This window comes from Camelus dromedarius, chromosome 9 (genome assembly GCF_036321535.1).
Source record: "Camelus dromedarius isolate mCamDro1 chromosome 9, mCamDro1.pat, whole genome shotgun sequence".
NCBI classification, from domain to species: domain Eukaryota; kingdom Metazoa; phylum Chordata; class Mammalia; order Artiodactyla; family Camelidae; genus Camelus; species Camelus dromedarius.
The window spans coordinates 27,085,883-27,103,516 of record NC_087444.1 but is presented as its reverse complement, the minus strand read 5'-3'; the positions used below and the strand labels follow the sequence as shown (position 1 = coordinate 27,103,516).

General features: G+C 46.3%; 1 protein-coding gene across 1 annotated transcript in view; it reads right to left on the bottom strand.

The window, feature by feature from the left end:
- Positions 1-17,634, bottom strand: part of CDYL2 (chromodomain Y like 2) — a 150,105-nt gene that overhangs the window by 14,616 nt on the left and 117,855 nt on the right. The window contains exons 3-4 of the mRNA XM_031458013.2: positions 7,705-7,922; positions 2,766-2,938 (exon numbers count right to left, since the gene is read on the bottom strand). Coding sequence (XP_031313873.1) covers positions 2,766-2,938; positions 7,705-7,922 — 391 coding nt within the window. The remainder of the gene's footprint in view (positions 1-2,765; positions 2,939-7,704; positions 7,923-17,634) is intronic.

Here is a 17,634-nt window from a genome sequence, read left to right as displayed (position 1 = left end):
CCTGATCCGCCGCTGTGATTACGTCAGCAAATGTAGGGAGGGCGGACACAGCTTTCATTCAGTTCTCAGTGGTCTGTGATCTGCTCTCCTGGCCTAAAGGAGACTCAAAGCAAAATTCTGCACAGGGGATATTTAGATTTCTGCTGGCAACTGTGACCCGGCTACCCATTCCCTTTGACCAGAGTCATGGGGTGCAACTCTCCCACTGCCAAAGCTCAGAGCCAAGTTAGCAGGGACCGGGCCCGTGAGCACCAGACACACACAGTGACAGCCATCCTGGGCCCCTCCGAGGGCGGCTCTAGAGGCCCACCTCATAGTCAGACGCAGGCTCAGCTAGAACTTGGGGCTGGAAGGAACAGCAGTAACAATGAAAATAATCCTTTACACTTATCCTAAGTACCCACTATGACCAGGGATGGTCCAAGTATTTCCCCTAGGTTATCTGATTACTCTTCGTTTTAGCAACCTGCCAGCAGGCCGCCGCATCCCCTGTGAGCTCAGGTGAGGGCAGCCTTTCTTCCGGGAGGGGGCAGACGGCTTTGTCTGGGTCCTGGATAGAGGGTTCTGTGGAATGAACCATCTGAGCTCTTCCCACATCTGCTAGTTCTTTCAGTGGACACCTGCAGAGCGAAGGCCGCGTCCCGGGCCAGGTGTGTGTGCGTTTTCTTTAGGAAACTATGAGGATGGGGAGGGAGCACCGCTGGAGGGGGCCGCAGCCGCGCGGCAGGCCCAGACCCTCGAGGTTAGCCCAGCTGAGACTGTGCGTGTCCCGAGAGAAGTGCAAGGGATGTCAGTAGTTAGTTCCAAGGCTCTGTGGCTAAATGACGTCTCAGCCGTGCTAGATGCTGAACAAGGTTCTTTCACAGGAGACTGCAGATTGTACATACATTAACATGTCTGGAAAATCTGCGGGACTTCCTGTGGGGACAGGACTCGGGGGGCAAGTGCCCCTCACTCTTCTCGGGAAAGCTGCGGAAACTTCTCTGGGAAATGCTTCTCTGCATTTTATTTCTAAAACTTTCACTGCTCTCAGGCAATGTGCAGAAGCCTCTTGGTTAGCCTGGGGCAGGGGTTCTCCACCCTGACTTCATATTAGAACCACTGAAGGAAACTTACAACCCAAGATGCGTTCCCCCCACCACAACTCATTAACTCCCAGGGGGACAGGACTGCCAGGGGGCTGCCAAGCAGCTGGATTTTGGAAAAGCTCCCTGGGGATTCTGCACCATCGAGGCAGAGAACCAGTGGTCCAGGCAACACCCTCATTTCCTCTCCTCAGGTCCTCACCAGCTCACAAACTAGGAACTTTCCCTCCCTCTGAAGCACTGGAAGAACCTCCGCTCCAGCTTTCCCTCTGCTCTGCCCAAGAGGAACTCTCCTTCCTGACGAGATGGCAAACGTCTGAGCTCCACGGCAAATGTCTGAGCTCCACGAACTGCATTTCTCTGGAGATGAGCTAATGCGCTCAGCCTCTCCTCCCATTTGGGAGTCCAGCTAGTGCCTCCACTGAAATCTGTAAACCAGATGAAGGAGATGGCCCAGGCTTTCCTCAGGCTGCAGAGATGGGCGCCTCATCCCTGACAGTCCCGTAAATGAGGAGGGAAGCTTGCTGGAGCCCCTGCTGCTCCCCTCACAACAGGACAAGGCAGCTGCAAAGAGACACAGCTGAGTCTGAGCAGAGACCAAACCCCTGCGAACAGCATGAAACCATGACGCCTTTCCCAGTAGCAGGGTTCAGACTTTCCTTGTCTCTTCCAGCAAGAAGCTGGCCACGGGAAGCACACAAGTGTTCTGAAGCAGAGATTCCAGCGGGCGCCTCCCTTTGAAGAGGGACTCGGAACCCCACGTGCAGGCGTCACGGAGTCATCTCTCAGACACTCTACATCCCTGGGAAACCTCCCACGGCCACACGGGAGTCAGCCTCCAGGCAACACTGCCACAGTGCAGTGAGACTGCAGGCCCCAGAAAACCCCTAAAACATGGCCCAAGGCTCCACGACACCATGCGGAGTGAGTGTTCATTCTCATTGGATCAGGTGGCATCACTGAACCATGACATGTCTAAGTGCCACGTGGGGTGTGGCAGTGGGCGTGTGTGCCCTTCCCGGGGCCAAGGACTCGTGACAGCCCTGCTGGAAGTCACACACACTTACTTTTGACAAATTTGCAAAGAATAGGGAAATAACTACCCTCCAGTGTCCCAAAAGAGTTACTGATCTTTGGGATTGGATGTCATCCCCAGGATCCCAGCTTTTGCCCCAAACACAACGAGAAAGGGGGAAATGCTCCCCAGCCCAATGGGTCTACAGATACACAGCTGCCTAGGTCCCTCCTCCTCCCCAGGGCTGAGCCACGTCAGCTCCAGGAGGCAGGGACACCTAGAAAAGCAAAGATTCCACTATGAGGCAGAGGGTGGGAGTAGTGTGTATAATACTTGGACGTTACCAGATCCCAGGCTTAATGTAAGGAAATAAAATCTCTTTTTGACCAAAAGAATAAAATGGGATGTAACTAAGAGAGCAAAGACATCCCTCATTTTGGCAGGAAGATACTGGATGCCCAATTAAACTCTGAATGTCAGATAAACAAAAAATAATATTTTTAGCTTAAGTATATCCCAAATAGTACATGGGATGGGATATACTTACAATTAAAAAGTTCTTTGTTGTCCAAAATTCAACTTTAACTGAGCAGCCTGTATTTCTATGTGCTAAATCTGGCAGCGCCAGGCAGGTCCCCGTGTGTCCGAACACGAGCAGAGCTCACCTGATGGCTTCTGCAATCCGGGTGCTCTCCTTTCTCCGGTCACTGGACAACCGGCCGATCAGGTAGGAGTAGTCCAGGCCGCTGCAGAACACGCTGCCCACGGCGCTGAGAAGCAGCAGCTTGCTGTCATCCGCGGCTGCGTTGCAGAGCGCACGCCGGACCTCCTTCATGATCTGCAAGTAGAGATGGATTCGGGGGGATGGTGAGTGTTCATCTGTAAACTAGGGGCCTTCAGACCTACGCCCACCCCTGGGTGCGGTGGTGAGGAAATCTGCTCTGAACATGAGTCACGTCCAGACCAAGCAAAGAAAACACCAAGCCAGACTTAGCGCATCATCCCCGAATCAGCACAGAACACTAAGGAGGTGCCAGCGGGGCCGCTGGCTGCAGACTCGGAAGCGTGGCTTGGAGCCATCTAATCCTTGGTCAATCTCTGTAAATCTTCTTCCAGTGTTTGTTTGTTTAGCCCATTTCGAGGTGTAGGAAAATATTCCCGTGCACAGCCCAGGGGAGGCCTGGTTTAATTATACTCTCGCTTATCCTTAATTCGACTAAGATGCTCACACGGCTTGGAGAAGGCACATGGGAAGTGGGTTTTGGCATTAGACCCACAAAATTGTCAAGGTGTCGAGGAAAAGAACCATTAGGCACAAATTCTGTATCCAGCTAAACCGTCATTCAAAGGCAGTGGTAAAGATTAGGCACTTTCTGTAGAAGAATGTTTTTACCACCCTTAGACCCTCACTGAAAGAACTAAAAGAGGATGCACTTCAAGAAGAAGAAAACTACATTCAGAAAGAAAAACTGATGTGTAAAGAACAGCACCCAGCAAAGAAATGGGTGAATGTGTTAATAAATCAATATAAGAATTAACTATAAAAATCATCATACTGATAGCGACTAACTGAGGGTTGGGGCTGAACCAGAGTCTCAAGACAGAGACTACAGCCTTGAGCGATAACATCTGGGAAGATGATTTGAGTTAGGACGCGCCAAGGTTATGTGTCTGGGAGTGGTGGCACAGAGGTCATGATCACATGCAGGCTTCCCTATGTGTAAGTAACTTAAGGAAAACTTCTTAAAAGTTACATGAATGACAATGAATGGATGGGCATAAAATAAAGGAAGTTCAATCACTCGATCCAACAGAAGTTAGGGAAGGAGGATGAAGAAATGCAGAAAGTACACAGTAAGAAGAAAAATAATACAAAGGCATGTGCTTGCCTGAGTGGAGCTGACAGTCCAGTGGGGGAGACAGTAAGTGAACAGGCTTTTAAAGGATCATTATTAATTATTCAACAGGCAGAATCACAGGGTACAGTGGAGAAATTTTCTGAGAGAAGTGTTTTTTAAATGATCCTTTAAAAGACCCTCCCCCTTTTGTTAAGCAAGTGGAAGTGCCAGGGATTGAATCCGCTCATTTCTACACAATATTTTATTCCAAGCAAAACTCCTGCAAAGTAAGGAATGGTAACCAATCCTGCAGACGAAGCAAGGGACTCAGAGAAACAAAGTAAGATGTTCAAGGTCACCAGGAAGAGGCAGAACCACGATGCAAACCTCATCCTGACATACCTTCTCTTTCCACTACTGCATCCTGTAGGGTGCCTCAAATAAATGGGTGAATTTTAGTGGAAAAAAATAGGACTAGATGTCAAACTGCATCACGAATCTCCAGGCCTGGGCTCTGCAAGGATGGGAAAAGCACTTCCCACCCTAACAGGGGATAAGCCGCAGACATTCATTTTGAACATCAGAAAAGCTAACAGGCCACTATCATGTGGGTCCTTTAATCCATCTGCCTCCAGAAATAGACACACTCTCACCTACGTATGAACTCTATTTCTCCGAGAGGCAAATAAAAGAAAGCCCCGCTATAAAGACGTGAGCTGCAGTTTTGCACGAGACTCAGAGAGTAGCCTCCCCGTCTGAGGGCACACACACTTGTCAATTAGCAAAGACAACGTCAAACAAACCGTCGCTATTTTATGAGTTAAACGGAAAGTAAATTTGTGTTTTATTCATGCAACAAAACTGCAAATTACACTTTAAATTTAAAAAAAATACAGTTAGTATACCTTTCCTTTGCCTTTCTCGTCTTGATAATCTAATTTGGACTGATGGCTGAGGTTCTACCTTCTTGAAGGTCACCCCCCCCCAATTTTCTAATGTAACTGGTTTGTTTAAAGGAAAAGGTTCTAAACCCATGCCTTTGCCTTCTTAGACAGAACTCACTGCACACAGGTAGCTACCTCTCCATGTCACTTGCTAGCCTGCAACAGAGCAGTCCCCCCAGTGCAGGGCGTGCCTCTGTAACAAACGGAGCGAGACCACTGTGCATCTTAAAGTGCTGAATCTGTTCTTGAGATTCACTGCCCTTGTCATGCACCTGCCAGCCTCCACTTGCTCCTGTGTCAGTATCTGCGGGAGAAAGCACACTCTCCCCCGGCCACTTCTACCTTCTGATCTGCCGTGGGATGGAACCAAACAACCACATCCATTAATCATGGGTCTAAAAAGGGAGCAGACCAGGATCCCTCCCCCTCCTTCAACTTTTCCTGAAAGTGTGCAGACTTGTTAGTAGGTTATTGTGATTGTCCAACAGAATAGCCTAGGAGTGTGGACTCTCATGGTTGTGATGGAAACAGAAAGAAACACATGAGAGAGCTATTTAAGAATTAACTGGCTTGAGGACAGTGTGGATATGGCAGGTGTGACCAAGAGGGTGTGAGCTGTGACTCCTGCACGTCTGGGGGGTCCCCGTGGGTGCTGGTGGTGGCGCTGTTTGCTGAGGCTGAGAGCAACAAAGGAAACCAGGAACTGGGTGAGGGCCTGAGGGCCTCTCCTAACGGAAAAGTGGATGTGCTTTCAACCACCAAGACTCGGGACAATCTGTTATGCTGGCTCTGTCCTTAAGGGGTACTTTCATTATTTTCCTGGTTCTTTCCTATATTCCAGACGGAAGAAATATCACAACACACCTGCTAGCCTCAGAATCTAGTTAATACACACAGTAATGTATGAATCTGTGCCCATGAGGCCAATCCAGCCAACGCCATATACACAACTAGAAAAAGAAATGCAATTACCACCGTGAAGGCGGCCTCATTCCAGTCCCCCCGTGAACAAGCAAGGCTGGGTCTGCTGGTGGCCATTATCTCTGTTTCATCTTAACAAGGACAGGATCCTTTATGTGCCAGGGACTCTGAGAGCCTCTTTGCAGACATTATCTCTAATCCCACAGGGAAGATGCTGTAGAATTCCTATAAATGAGAAAGCTCAGAGAGGCAAAGTAATCCCAAGGTAACAGAAGAGGTAGACTGGAAGAGGCAGGATTCGAACCCAGGTCTGCTAGGCTCCAAACTCTGTATTCCTCCCCTAACACCACCTCTTCATTTCAGTAGGATCTTTCCTTCAGGGCTGCTTCACCCAGTTAGCCAGATTATCCACAGAATCAATCCACTTTGATTGCTGAGAGAACTGAAAACACCATGCCAATAACCGTTTCTCTATTTTCCTCCTGTTTTGTGACCGACAGACACCAATTAGGTATAAAACCCCTAACTAACCAAGCCCACATCTCAGAAGGTGAGAACCCGGGCCCCTTAACAGTCAGATGCCACACGCTTCTATCAGGAGGAGACAATAGTTAACAGTCAAAGCTGCTCCAAAGAGACAGAATGAACCGGGAGACTTTACATTTATTCGGTTTCTCAAAGGAAAATACTGTGCCTTTTTAAAGCACGCTTTTTAAAAGTAGTGAAGTAGAAAAAAAAATCTCAGAAGAACTGGTCTCGGGTGAATGTTCCATGATGAGCTTAAAACAACGTTTCCAGGTGTAGAAACGTGGGAAGGGCCTTTCGGGTGAACCACGGGCCCTGGACTTCTCTGAACCCTATGCAGAGGTCTACACAGCAGAGACTCTCAGGATGGTTCTGAAGGCAGAGTTGGGAGAGGCCCCAAAACTTAGAAGAGGAGCAGCAAGCCACCACCAGCCCCACAAGCTCCACAGGCTTTGGCCACTCTCTTCCCTCAAGGGTTAACAACCATTCTCGACCGTCCCCCCACAACCCCTGTAAAGAGCCATACTCTGTGTAAACCACGATGACAAGACACGTGACTGCAAGTGCAAGGACACGGTGCCTCCCACTCCACCCCACTTCCCGGGCCTCCCTGAGAGCCAAGCCATCTCCCAATCCCAACCTGGGTGGACGGCCACTCCTTGACCGTGTCCCCGCCAAAAAACACAGCCCCGTGTTCTGCCCTCCAGGTCAGCACTGCCACCGTGGAAACGGTAGTGCAGGATGTCGCAGGGACAGCAGTGCAGTGAGCTGTCCTCAGAGGGCCAGACACTGCGCTGAGTGCCCGAGAGAAAGCAAGGGGGGCCGCAGTGGGAGGGCCCTGTCCTCCTGAAGCCGCGTGACCTTAGCCTGTTCAGTTCTTGGGGCCTATGTCTTCTCATTTATAAGATGAGGATGTGATAACCTGCATCAGAAGGGTCCTGGGGGATGAAATGGGCTAAACAGCAACTGCCGACAGTGAGAAGCCACTGCCAGCCGCACTGTGGTCGTTTCTGGCACTGACCACTCGGCGCCCTGCCAGGTGCGTCCAGGTGGAGGGACTGCGTGGGGGACTGTCTTCCCACATTCGCACCATTAACAGTTTCTTCCTTGCTCTCCGCTAAGTACCCCATCCTCTGAATGGTGCTATACCTAACTGCATTAAATGTTCACTGTTTCCCTGTTCTATTCACCTAAGACCTAAGTAAGATTAGCATTTTTAAAAGTAATACAGAAAAAAAGATAAACTGGACTTTATCAAAAATGTTTAAACTGTGTATAAAAGAACGCTATCTAGAAAGTAAAAAGATAACCCATGGAAAGCCAGTGCCCCGCTGTGACTGCAGGAGAGGTGCCCCGCCCCGCCCCACCCCCCTCACCTCGGGGGTCAGCGCGTTGTTGTCCGAGGTCTGGCTGGACAACAGGATGTGCGTGAAGCCCTCCTCCTTCCGCACCACGATGTCCCGGAAGCGGCAGTTGCTTTCATTCTGGCGGACGCTGTACCTGAGCCGCTTGTCGAACACGTAGTCCTTCTCCGCTTCCAGCTTCCTCTTCACTGGGCTGGGCAGGTTTAAGCCCCCGTTGGTCAGAGCAGAGCCTTCCAAAATCAGATAAACAAAGTGAGGAATGGACCGGGGACAGGCAGGCAAGTGAGGGATCTGAGGGGTGCTCAGATTTTCACGGAAAAGGTTGGACGTGGCCAGGACCCCCAGGCACCCGGTTCCGGGTGGTGAAGGGCCTGGGGCTTAACCGGCACATCTCTAAATCTGGCAAAGGACAAGAGGGCTCCCTGTGAAGGACCCCCTGTGCAATTCTGATTCCCTTTCCTACCCATTCACCTGGGAGCACCCAGCTTCTGCTCAGATGCCTTCAGCAATGGGGAACCCACTTACGGCCACAAAATGAACAAAACCCAAATAACTGCAGCTTTAGTCACAATCACCAAAAACCAGAAGCAACCAATATGCCCTTTACTAGGTAAATGGATAAACTCTGGCTTCATTCATACAATGGTGTATTATTTGGCAATAAAAAGAAATTCATTATCAAGCCATGAAAATACATGAACCAATCTTAAATGCATACTACTTAGTGAAAGAAGCCAGTCTGCAAAGGCTACACATTACATGGCTCCAATTATATGACATTCTAGAAAAGACAAAAGTAGAGAAACAGTAAAAAGACAAGTGGTTGCCAGGGGTTCAGGTGGAGTGACTCAGGAGGGTGGAATTGGTGAAGCAGAGGGGATTTTTTTTTAGGGAAGTGAAACTGCTCTGCATGAGACATTAAGCTTCTGTCGAAATCTGAAGAACTTTACAGCACAGATAGTGAACCTTAAAGTATGCAAATTTAAAAAACTTTATGACATTTGGAGGAATCCAAGGAGGAAATGCAGAATGTGATAAAAGAATCTAACTGTATGACAGGTGTATAAAACCAGCTCCCTGAAGGGGTCAGCAGAAAAGGTGCTGATCCGAGTAACTTTAGGAAAGAGTGGGGCTGTAAAACTAAAGGCAAAATAACCTGCACAGAAACAGTGGACTCCGGTTGATAAAGTCGATTCCCACGGAGGTGTGTTAACAATTCTGACATTGTACATGTATGCAGGAGTCGAGCAATTACAGAAATGGACAGCAGACGGGAGAAGGAAGGTTTCTCACTTTTGGAGCGGAGTTTGCAGATTAGCAAGGGGAGGAGGCTAGAATGACCCACATGGTCATGGATGAGCTTAACAGAGATACAGATGGTCACACACAGGAACACTCACAGGCCAGCGTGTATACACAGGTTAGTATATACACACCAATGTCCATGCTCTGCCAGCCCAGAGGGCCCAGAATCTGACATGCCAATGGTAGTGAGCACACATGGAGCCCAGATCTTGGTTTTGGATACCATTCTCCATTAAGGGAACTAGGGCTCTCTAGAGAGACGGCTGATCCCAGGACTGGGGCAGGAAACGTGCAAGGTAGGCTTGTAGAGGCTGAAAGGAAGGAAGTACTAAAAAAAAAGATAATAAAAAATAACCTTCAAAGTGATGGGGGCGTGTCAAAAGGATACAAGAGCCAGCTAGAAGAACTCCTGATGGCCAAAGATGAAACAACTGGAACAACAGAATAAAGAAGTAAGTGTTACGTTATAACTGAAAGCGTAAAGTGAATATCCACGAGTCCACAATGAGATAATTAAATGACTGGATAAATGAATGAGTGGGAGATAAGAGACAGATCTCCCATGGAGAATTCCAGATAGTTTACATAGATGCTCTGCCCTCAAGGTGTAGAACCTGACAGCTTTATGTGTGGGATGCACGTGGTAACTTCCTTCCAAGCGGCGTGGGAAGTTGGGGGCGAGGGGGCAGGGTACCTGGCGGTGGAGAAACCTGACTGGAGCAGATGAAGAAGTCAAAGCCCTCTCAGCCAGGTGAGGAAGCCCAGCATCGACAGGGACAAGGCGCAGTGAGGGTGTGCACCCTGACACGATGTCAGGAGGCGACCACTGGACCTCCGGAGTTTCCCTCTCAAAACCCCACAACTTCCATCTAATCATGAGGAAAACACCAGACAAATCCAGATTGAAGGGCATTCTACAAAATACTTCATCAGTGCCCTTCAAACTGTGAAGGTCGTCAAAACCCTGAAACGTCTGAGAAACTGTCACAGCCCCGAAGAGCCTGAGAAAACAGGAAGTCAAATCTGACCTGGGATCCTGGACCAGACTCTGGGACAGACATGAGGCAGAAATTAAGAAAACCTGAATAAAGAACGGACTTTAGTTAAGTGGGACTAACTAACAAATGTGCTGTGCTAGGTAAAATGTTAGTAACAACAGGAGAAGCTGAGTATGGAGCATATAGTCACTCTCTATATTATCTTTCCTGGAAATCTAACACTGTTTAGAAAGTCAAGTTTATTTTAAAGAATACATTTTACAATTAAGTTAACTTAAAAAAATAACACTTCTGAGGCCATCTGACATGCCAGCAGGTTTGAGAACCTGGACCAGTGGTTCTTACACCTGAGCATCATCTGCAGCATTTCCAGATCACCTGGAGAACTGGTAAAACCCAGCCAGCTGTGTCCACCTCACGCTGCTGCCCCTGCTCCAGTGACCAGGCTTTGAGAACCAGGGTCTGGACAACCTCCAGGTGGACTCAGATTCTTAATTAGCACTGGTGGGTCTTGGAATCTCAAGAACAAAGCCAAAGGCGGAGACTAGGTAAGGCTTTCCTGGACCCCTCCCTGCATGCCCTGACCCCAACCAGAAGGGCGCCCAGCCCTAAAAGGCACAAAAGCACCAGTGCCCGTGTCATCCAACAGACTCCGAGAAGCCTCCGCCTTATGTACTTTTCCATCACCCAAAGCAACTGGGCTTTGTCAAACACCACGATGCGGGTATATGATTCAACCAACTCTGGAAAGTAAACGCAAGCACTTAATTAAAAGGCTTGTGTAAAGGGAGCTGTTTCTTCAGGGTCAACCTCAAAACTCTCAGCTCCTCAGATGGCTCCCTAATTGGAGCCAGCCACGGGTTCCACAGCAGCCCAGGCAGAGCCGTGCCGTGGACCTGCCAGCAGAGGATAGCGGGTTACAGGAGCTGCTCTCAGTGGGTACCAGCTCTTTCCCGGGTGAAACGAGAAGCCCAGGACTTGAGAACATCAGTGCTTCTTTCCGGGTCGGGGAAAGGTCTGGCTAACCTCCTGCTGCTTCCCTAAGCAAGTCAAGGTGCTGTTTGACAATTACATACATTAAGGAGGAGGACCTGAGGGTTACCTTTTGCGAGCAGCACTGGACATGGCCACTAAACTTCTCAACAGCCCTACAAAACAGCCATTCTGAGTCCATTCTGAGTCCATACAGGAAAGAGAGAAACCGGCTGGGAGCCACAAAGCTTTTGAATCGCAGAGCCCGGATTAGAGCCAGCTACTTCTCATTTCATTCATTCATTCACTCAAAATCTCCTTATTTATCACATCCTGTGTGCCGGCTAGCATACCAGACGATGACAGCCACTAAAAATCAGAGAAGGAAGGTTCGTGCGTTCCCAGAGCTTCCTGCAGGTGTGGGAGATGGAAGTAAACCAATAGTTAAAATAATTACAGACTGGAAAAGATAGGGTGATGCAATAAAGAATATTGGGGAGGGGGCATGTCTGTGAAGAAGCCCACCTGCACGAGGTGAAGCAGCCCCCGAGGGACCCCCTGATTGAACAAACCATAAAACTACCTGAGCAGCACAGACCTGTTTCTCCAGTATCAGAACATGGGCTCCCATCTCCACTGGTGACTTGGGAGGGAGGAAGCGTCTGTGAGGGCCTGGATCTGCCTCCCGTGAGGCTGCGTTAGGTGCCCTCTCTGGTCCTAACTCTGCCCTCGCACCCAGCTGCTCTCAAGGCCCCGCCCCTTCTGGGGCACCGTGCCTCCAGAGACACCCAGGAAGGCGCCACGGGAAACAGAACATGCTGGACGAATGGAAGTTTTAGAACCCCAGCCCTGTGCTTGCTGACTGGGAGAAGCGAGGAAGCCACGTGGGCTCTTGAGTGTAGTATCCTATAAGATGGGGTTAATTGTACCTACTTTTCAGGGCTGTTCTGAGCTAATTTAATTGAAGAACCGATACAAGATTAGCAAGGGTCAGGCTCATTCTAGGCATTTCAGAAATGTCAGCTGAAAGATGACAAATCATTCCAGAAAAGAAGAATTAGTTGGGGAGTCCTTGTAGCCCTGCCCCTCCAAGGGCCAAGCCTGGGGAACAGACCCAGGTGAGAGACGGGGCATTGCAAGCAGAAAGGGGATCAACCACCCTGGTGAGCCCGAAAGCCAGAGTGAAACCTGATGGTGGACTCGCATTCAAACTCCCACACCCTTTCCTCCCAGGGCTGCAAGGCTGGGGGTCCCAATAGCCACTCTGTGCTCAAGCTTCCCATGTGGGGAACAGGAGACACCACCCCTGCCTCTCAGGACAGTCAAGAAGTGAAGGAGGACACATGTGCTGCATTTCTGGGACAAAGGAGACTCCCCTATCAAGGTAGTTTCCTTCCTTCCATTCCCTTTAGCCTTCTCACATTCCTTCCTTTGGAGTACAAAAGGGTTGTTTCCCCTGAGGAAGGCACCTCTGCTCCAGACATGCAGAAGGGACAGATAAAACACGGGGCTCGCAGATAACACCATCATCTCTGCGTGCGAGAGGTGCAACATTTACACAAAGCACGGCAGGGGGTGGAAGTCGGGAGGGGTGCTCAGGAAGTGGACACAAGGACAGTAGAAAGGACGTCTCCCATGTGAGACGGGAGAAGGGACCTGGGCCCAGGGCTGGATGCCAAGGGAAGGCGTGAGGCCCTCCACGAAGGCAGAACAAAAATGACAACACCACATGCTGCCTGTGGCCAAGACTTTATTGGGAGCTCTGGGCCAGGTGGAGGCAAACACAACTGTTAGAGAGAGCGGGAGAAAGAGAAAGCAAAGCAAAACAAGCGTCCCTCTTGAAATGAGTCTGCATATCAAAACTCCAAAACAGGAAAACATCTTATGCTTGGAAATTTAGCCAATAAAATCACCGCTGGTGACATAAATTAGTCCAAATAAAACAAAATGAATATCATGAGACAATCTGCAAGGACTTTAAAATAAGAATGTTTAGAATGTTCAAAGTGATAGATGTAAGAAAAACAGTCACTTAAAATAAACAAATTCTCACACAAAAGCAGGCAGAAAGGAGAAGAGCACAGGGGTCAGGTAAAGAATGAATTAAAAAGCAAATGACAAATAGGAAAAAAATTTGCATACCACAGATAAAAGATCCCCAAATTGTAATGAAATTCTAAAGAGTGAGGACAAAAAGAACAAAATTCCTCCAGGAAAAAAATGGACAGAAGATATGGACATACAATGTGCAAGTATTATATAAAAATAGCCCTAAAGTATAAGAAAATATTTCAACTTCACTCAAAAGAATAATGCAAACTAAAACTCATAGTAAAGAAATAAAAATTAAAACTACACTGAGATACCATTTCTTATCCATTCACTTGGCAAAAGTTCAGAATCTTGACAAGATACCCTTCTAGAGAGGATGTGGGGAGCTGGGCATTCTCTTAACTGTGGGTGGAATGCAAAATGGTACAACTTCCATGGAAGGGAATTTGGCAATATGTGTACAAAACTGTTCATGTGCTTACTCTCAGCTCAGCAATCTCACTTCTGGAAAAGGAACATGAAAATATACTAAAAAAAATACACACACATATATTTATACACACACACACACACACACAAATTTACATACACACATAAGATTATTCCTTACATTAGTCACAATTGCAAAATATTGTAACTACCTAAATATGCAAGCTTAGATTGAAGAAATAAACTATGGTGCATCCACACAATGGAATACTATGCAGCCATAAAAAGAATGAGAACTATTTCAATGAACAAATGAGGGATTTCCAAAACATACCAAGTGAAGAGAGGCAAGGTGCAGAAGTATTTTACCTTTAGTGTAAGAAAGAAGGGGATAGATAAATAAGCTTATTTTTGCAACAAAAAAAAAAGAGGCAAAATAAATCAGAAGACAATAAGACTGGTTACCTACAGTGGTTGGCAGGGAGAACAGAGCAGAAGAAATGCAGAAGGAGTGATACTTCTCTGAGTACAGTTGACCCTTGAACAACACAGGCGTTAGGGATTCCAACCCCATGCAGTCAAAAATCTGCATGTAACTTTACAGTTAGTCCTTCGTATCCACAGATTCAACCAACCATGGATCATGTACAGATTTACTGAAGGTGGAGATAATGAATACAAATCACTTTTGAACTCAGTGTAATGAATAATATACCCTCAAACTTATCCTGAATTCTTCTCAGTGGGTTTGCTTTTCATAATGGTAAGGGTGGAGCAATCTAAAATTATTTTATGAGCAGTACACAGTGAGCAAATGAGTAACTGTGCCATGTTATGAAGAGACAGGGCTCTTCCTACGGAAAAAGGGACATACAAATATGAAATATGGGAAGGCAAGGAAGAATTCAGTGGGATTAGAATGAAACTGGAGGTATCAGTATGAACTGATGATTTTTAAAATTATATATATTTCCTAGCTCTGTTAGCTGAAAGGGCTTGGAAGAAATAAAGCTCTAATAGCAATGAGCACACTTAGATCCCAGATATTAGCTCCTAAATTCCAATCCCCACTAAAATGAGCCAGGGCTTCCCAGAGAATTGGCTCCTTCCAGGGCTGGGACAGGCAAGACACAAATTGGGCTAGAAAATCTTATTGTACCTGGAAGTAAGGAAGTGATCAAAAGAATAACCAGTCATGTCAAAAGGACATATGAGGCAGTGTCAAGGGCTCCCTCTGGCCAAATTTAGGACAATTGGAACATAAAAATAAATAAGGGGCAGTACTGGATTATAAACCATTGCATAAAATAATCTTCAAGTCTGTATTGATGATATGTAGGTAGGTAGGTAGGTAGGGAGATAGACAGATAGATAGATAGATAAGAGAGGGAGAGAAGGAGGGAGAGAGGAAAAGAGGGTATGGGTGGGTAAGACAGAAGAAATAACATCATATCAAGTATTTCAGTGGAGATGAATAACTTGAATCTAATCTTGAGGAAACATAAGGCAAACTCAAAGTGAGGAACACTCTGTAAAATAACTGGACTTTAGTCTTAAAAAATGCCAGTGTCAGTGAAGACAATGGAAGACCAAGGAACTGCTCCTGAATAAACAGAACATGACAATTAAAGTCAGCATGGATTCTGGACTGGTTTCTATATCGGAGGAAAAAAAAAAATCTAAAGAACATTATTGGGATAATAGGAAAAAATGGAATATAAACCAAAGATTAGATAAAAGTACTGTATCAATGCTAAATCTCTTGAATTTCATAACTGCACTATGTTGACTTAAGAGGAAATCCTTTTTCTGAGAAAATACCAATACTAAATATTACTGGGCAAAGAGGCATGATGTTTGCAGTCTACACTCAAATGATTTAGGAAAAGAGTAATAATTTGTACATAATCTGTACAATCATTTGTATACATGTTCTAAGTGTATACATATGTGTATACATATGTATTTACATATGTATGTATTTACATAAACATGTGTATACACACACTACACATACAGAGAAAGAGAGAGCAAACATGGTAAAATGTTAAAAACCGGTAAATCGCAAAAGGGATTATTTACAATGTTTGCTGTAAGTTTGAAATTATTTCAAAAGTAAAAGTTAAATACATTTAAAATATACATATTCTGCAAATAAGAATCAAATTAAAATTCCATACAAGGAATACCTCTAGGAAAGGAATACTTGAAGAGATAACAGCTAAATATTTTCAAATATAAAACAAAAAAAAAAGTTCTTGGCCTCAAAGAGCACTTTCTGTATGAAGCAGAATAAACAGACAAATGACAATGAAACTTCAGAATGTCCTAGGCAAAGAAAAGATCTTAAAATACATCATGGAAAGAAAAACCACATTCTCAGAAAAGGACTAACAGGCTGATAGCAAAAGCAGTAACAGAGGCCTGAGAAAAATGAACTATCATCAAAATTCTGGGAGAAAATAATTATCAACCAAGAATTTCATACCCAGCTAAAACCGTATTTAAAGGACCAACTAAATGAGCATTTTCAGATACCCCAAAGTAAGAGAGTTTATCGACCACCAACTCTAAAAGAAGTATAAAGAGAAACTTCAGCAAATCAAGAAGTTAACTCATAGGAGGACAAGACATAAAAGAAACACAGCTGATTTTTATAAATTTAGTAAATGTAATAATGGGCTGCAAGAATAATGAAAATCATGTTTTGTGTTTAATAGCACTGGGTGGACAAAACAGAAACAAGATGCTCATTGAGAAGTTAAAATCAAGAGGGGTCCTCCTTGCTGTATCAATAGGAGGACATCATTATCTGCTAGAAAATTTATAGTTAAGTACCTATGCTAAAATTTAAGAATACAAATACAATCTGTGGCTAGCTTCCAAGTTAGCCCAGAGAAAGGGAATACACAAAATGTATCAATTCAATTAAAAAGTATGAAAAGGGCAGGGGATGGGGATGGGAGCGGGAGCAGAGAAACAGAACGATGAAATGAAAATGCGAAATAAAATAGGAGAAAAATCCAAATATATTAATAATCACATTAATTTGTGAGCATGTGAGATTCATATATTAAAAGATAGAGATGAGCAGATTAGAGAAAAGAATAAAGAACCCAGGTGTGTGGAAAATTCCCTAAGGAGAGACTCTTAAAGATTGAAAAAGGCATCTCAACTCAGCTAAAGGGGGAAGGAAACCTGCCCAATCACCTGAGAAATGGTGGGATGACTCCAAGAGTGTCAATAAATGGTGCACGGTTGTCACCAGGCAGCATGAAGAGGTGTGTCAGAAGTGCACTGCAGTTTGTAAGATCCACAAAGAAAAAGAGTAACCTGCTATCTGACAGATAAGGGAGAAGCTGCCCCAGGACGAGGGGTGAGCTTTCTGGGAGGGTAGAGGGTACAGGTCTGGGGGAGGCCACAGAGAACTGGACAGACCGCAGGACACAGCTACACGCAGCATCAGCCACTCCAGGCAGGGCTCAGGGTCCGTGCCCCCGATCTCCACCAGGAACACGTCTAGCCCCAGCACTGAAGAGTACCAAGCTTGCTCCAGACAAGGAGGAAGGAGTTTAGACGGATCACCAAAGGATGCTACTGCCAGATGAGGGGGTGCTCTCTGTGCTGTTTCATGCTTAGTCCTCCTTGGGATCCAGGGCAGCTCTTTGATTACCACAGGCGGCTGGGCCAGCAGTGATCTACACCTGACCGGAACAATCTGAGATGGAAACTTCCAGGATCAGTGCAGCAGCATCCTCAAAGTCTTTTCTCTTGATTGCTCACTGACTGCAATTTTGGTGAGTGCTTATTATGTGATTCATGGCCTACCTCATCCAATCCTAAGAAGAACCTGATAAGACATTGTTTAGTCCCCATTTTACAGGTGAGAAAAAGCAAAACCCAAGGTCATGCCACTAGGAAGTCCCAGAATAGAGTTCAAACTCCAAGTATCTTGACTTCAAACTTGAAGCTTGACTCAAGCAACAAGACTCTGAAACCAAACGCTGGTCTCAGGTCCACTTGCTGGTGCTAGCTCTGAAGGATGTTCTGCTTTTCTTCCTGAGAGCCCAGTGATTGATGAACAAAAGCAGGAAAGAAAATCTGGGTGCTACACCTGGTTCCAGTGTCACATGGAGCTGTTTCCAAGACGAACTCATTTCACTCCTTTACCATCATCTATGCACCT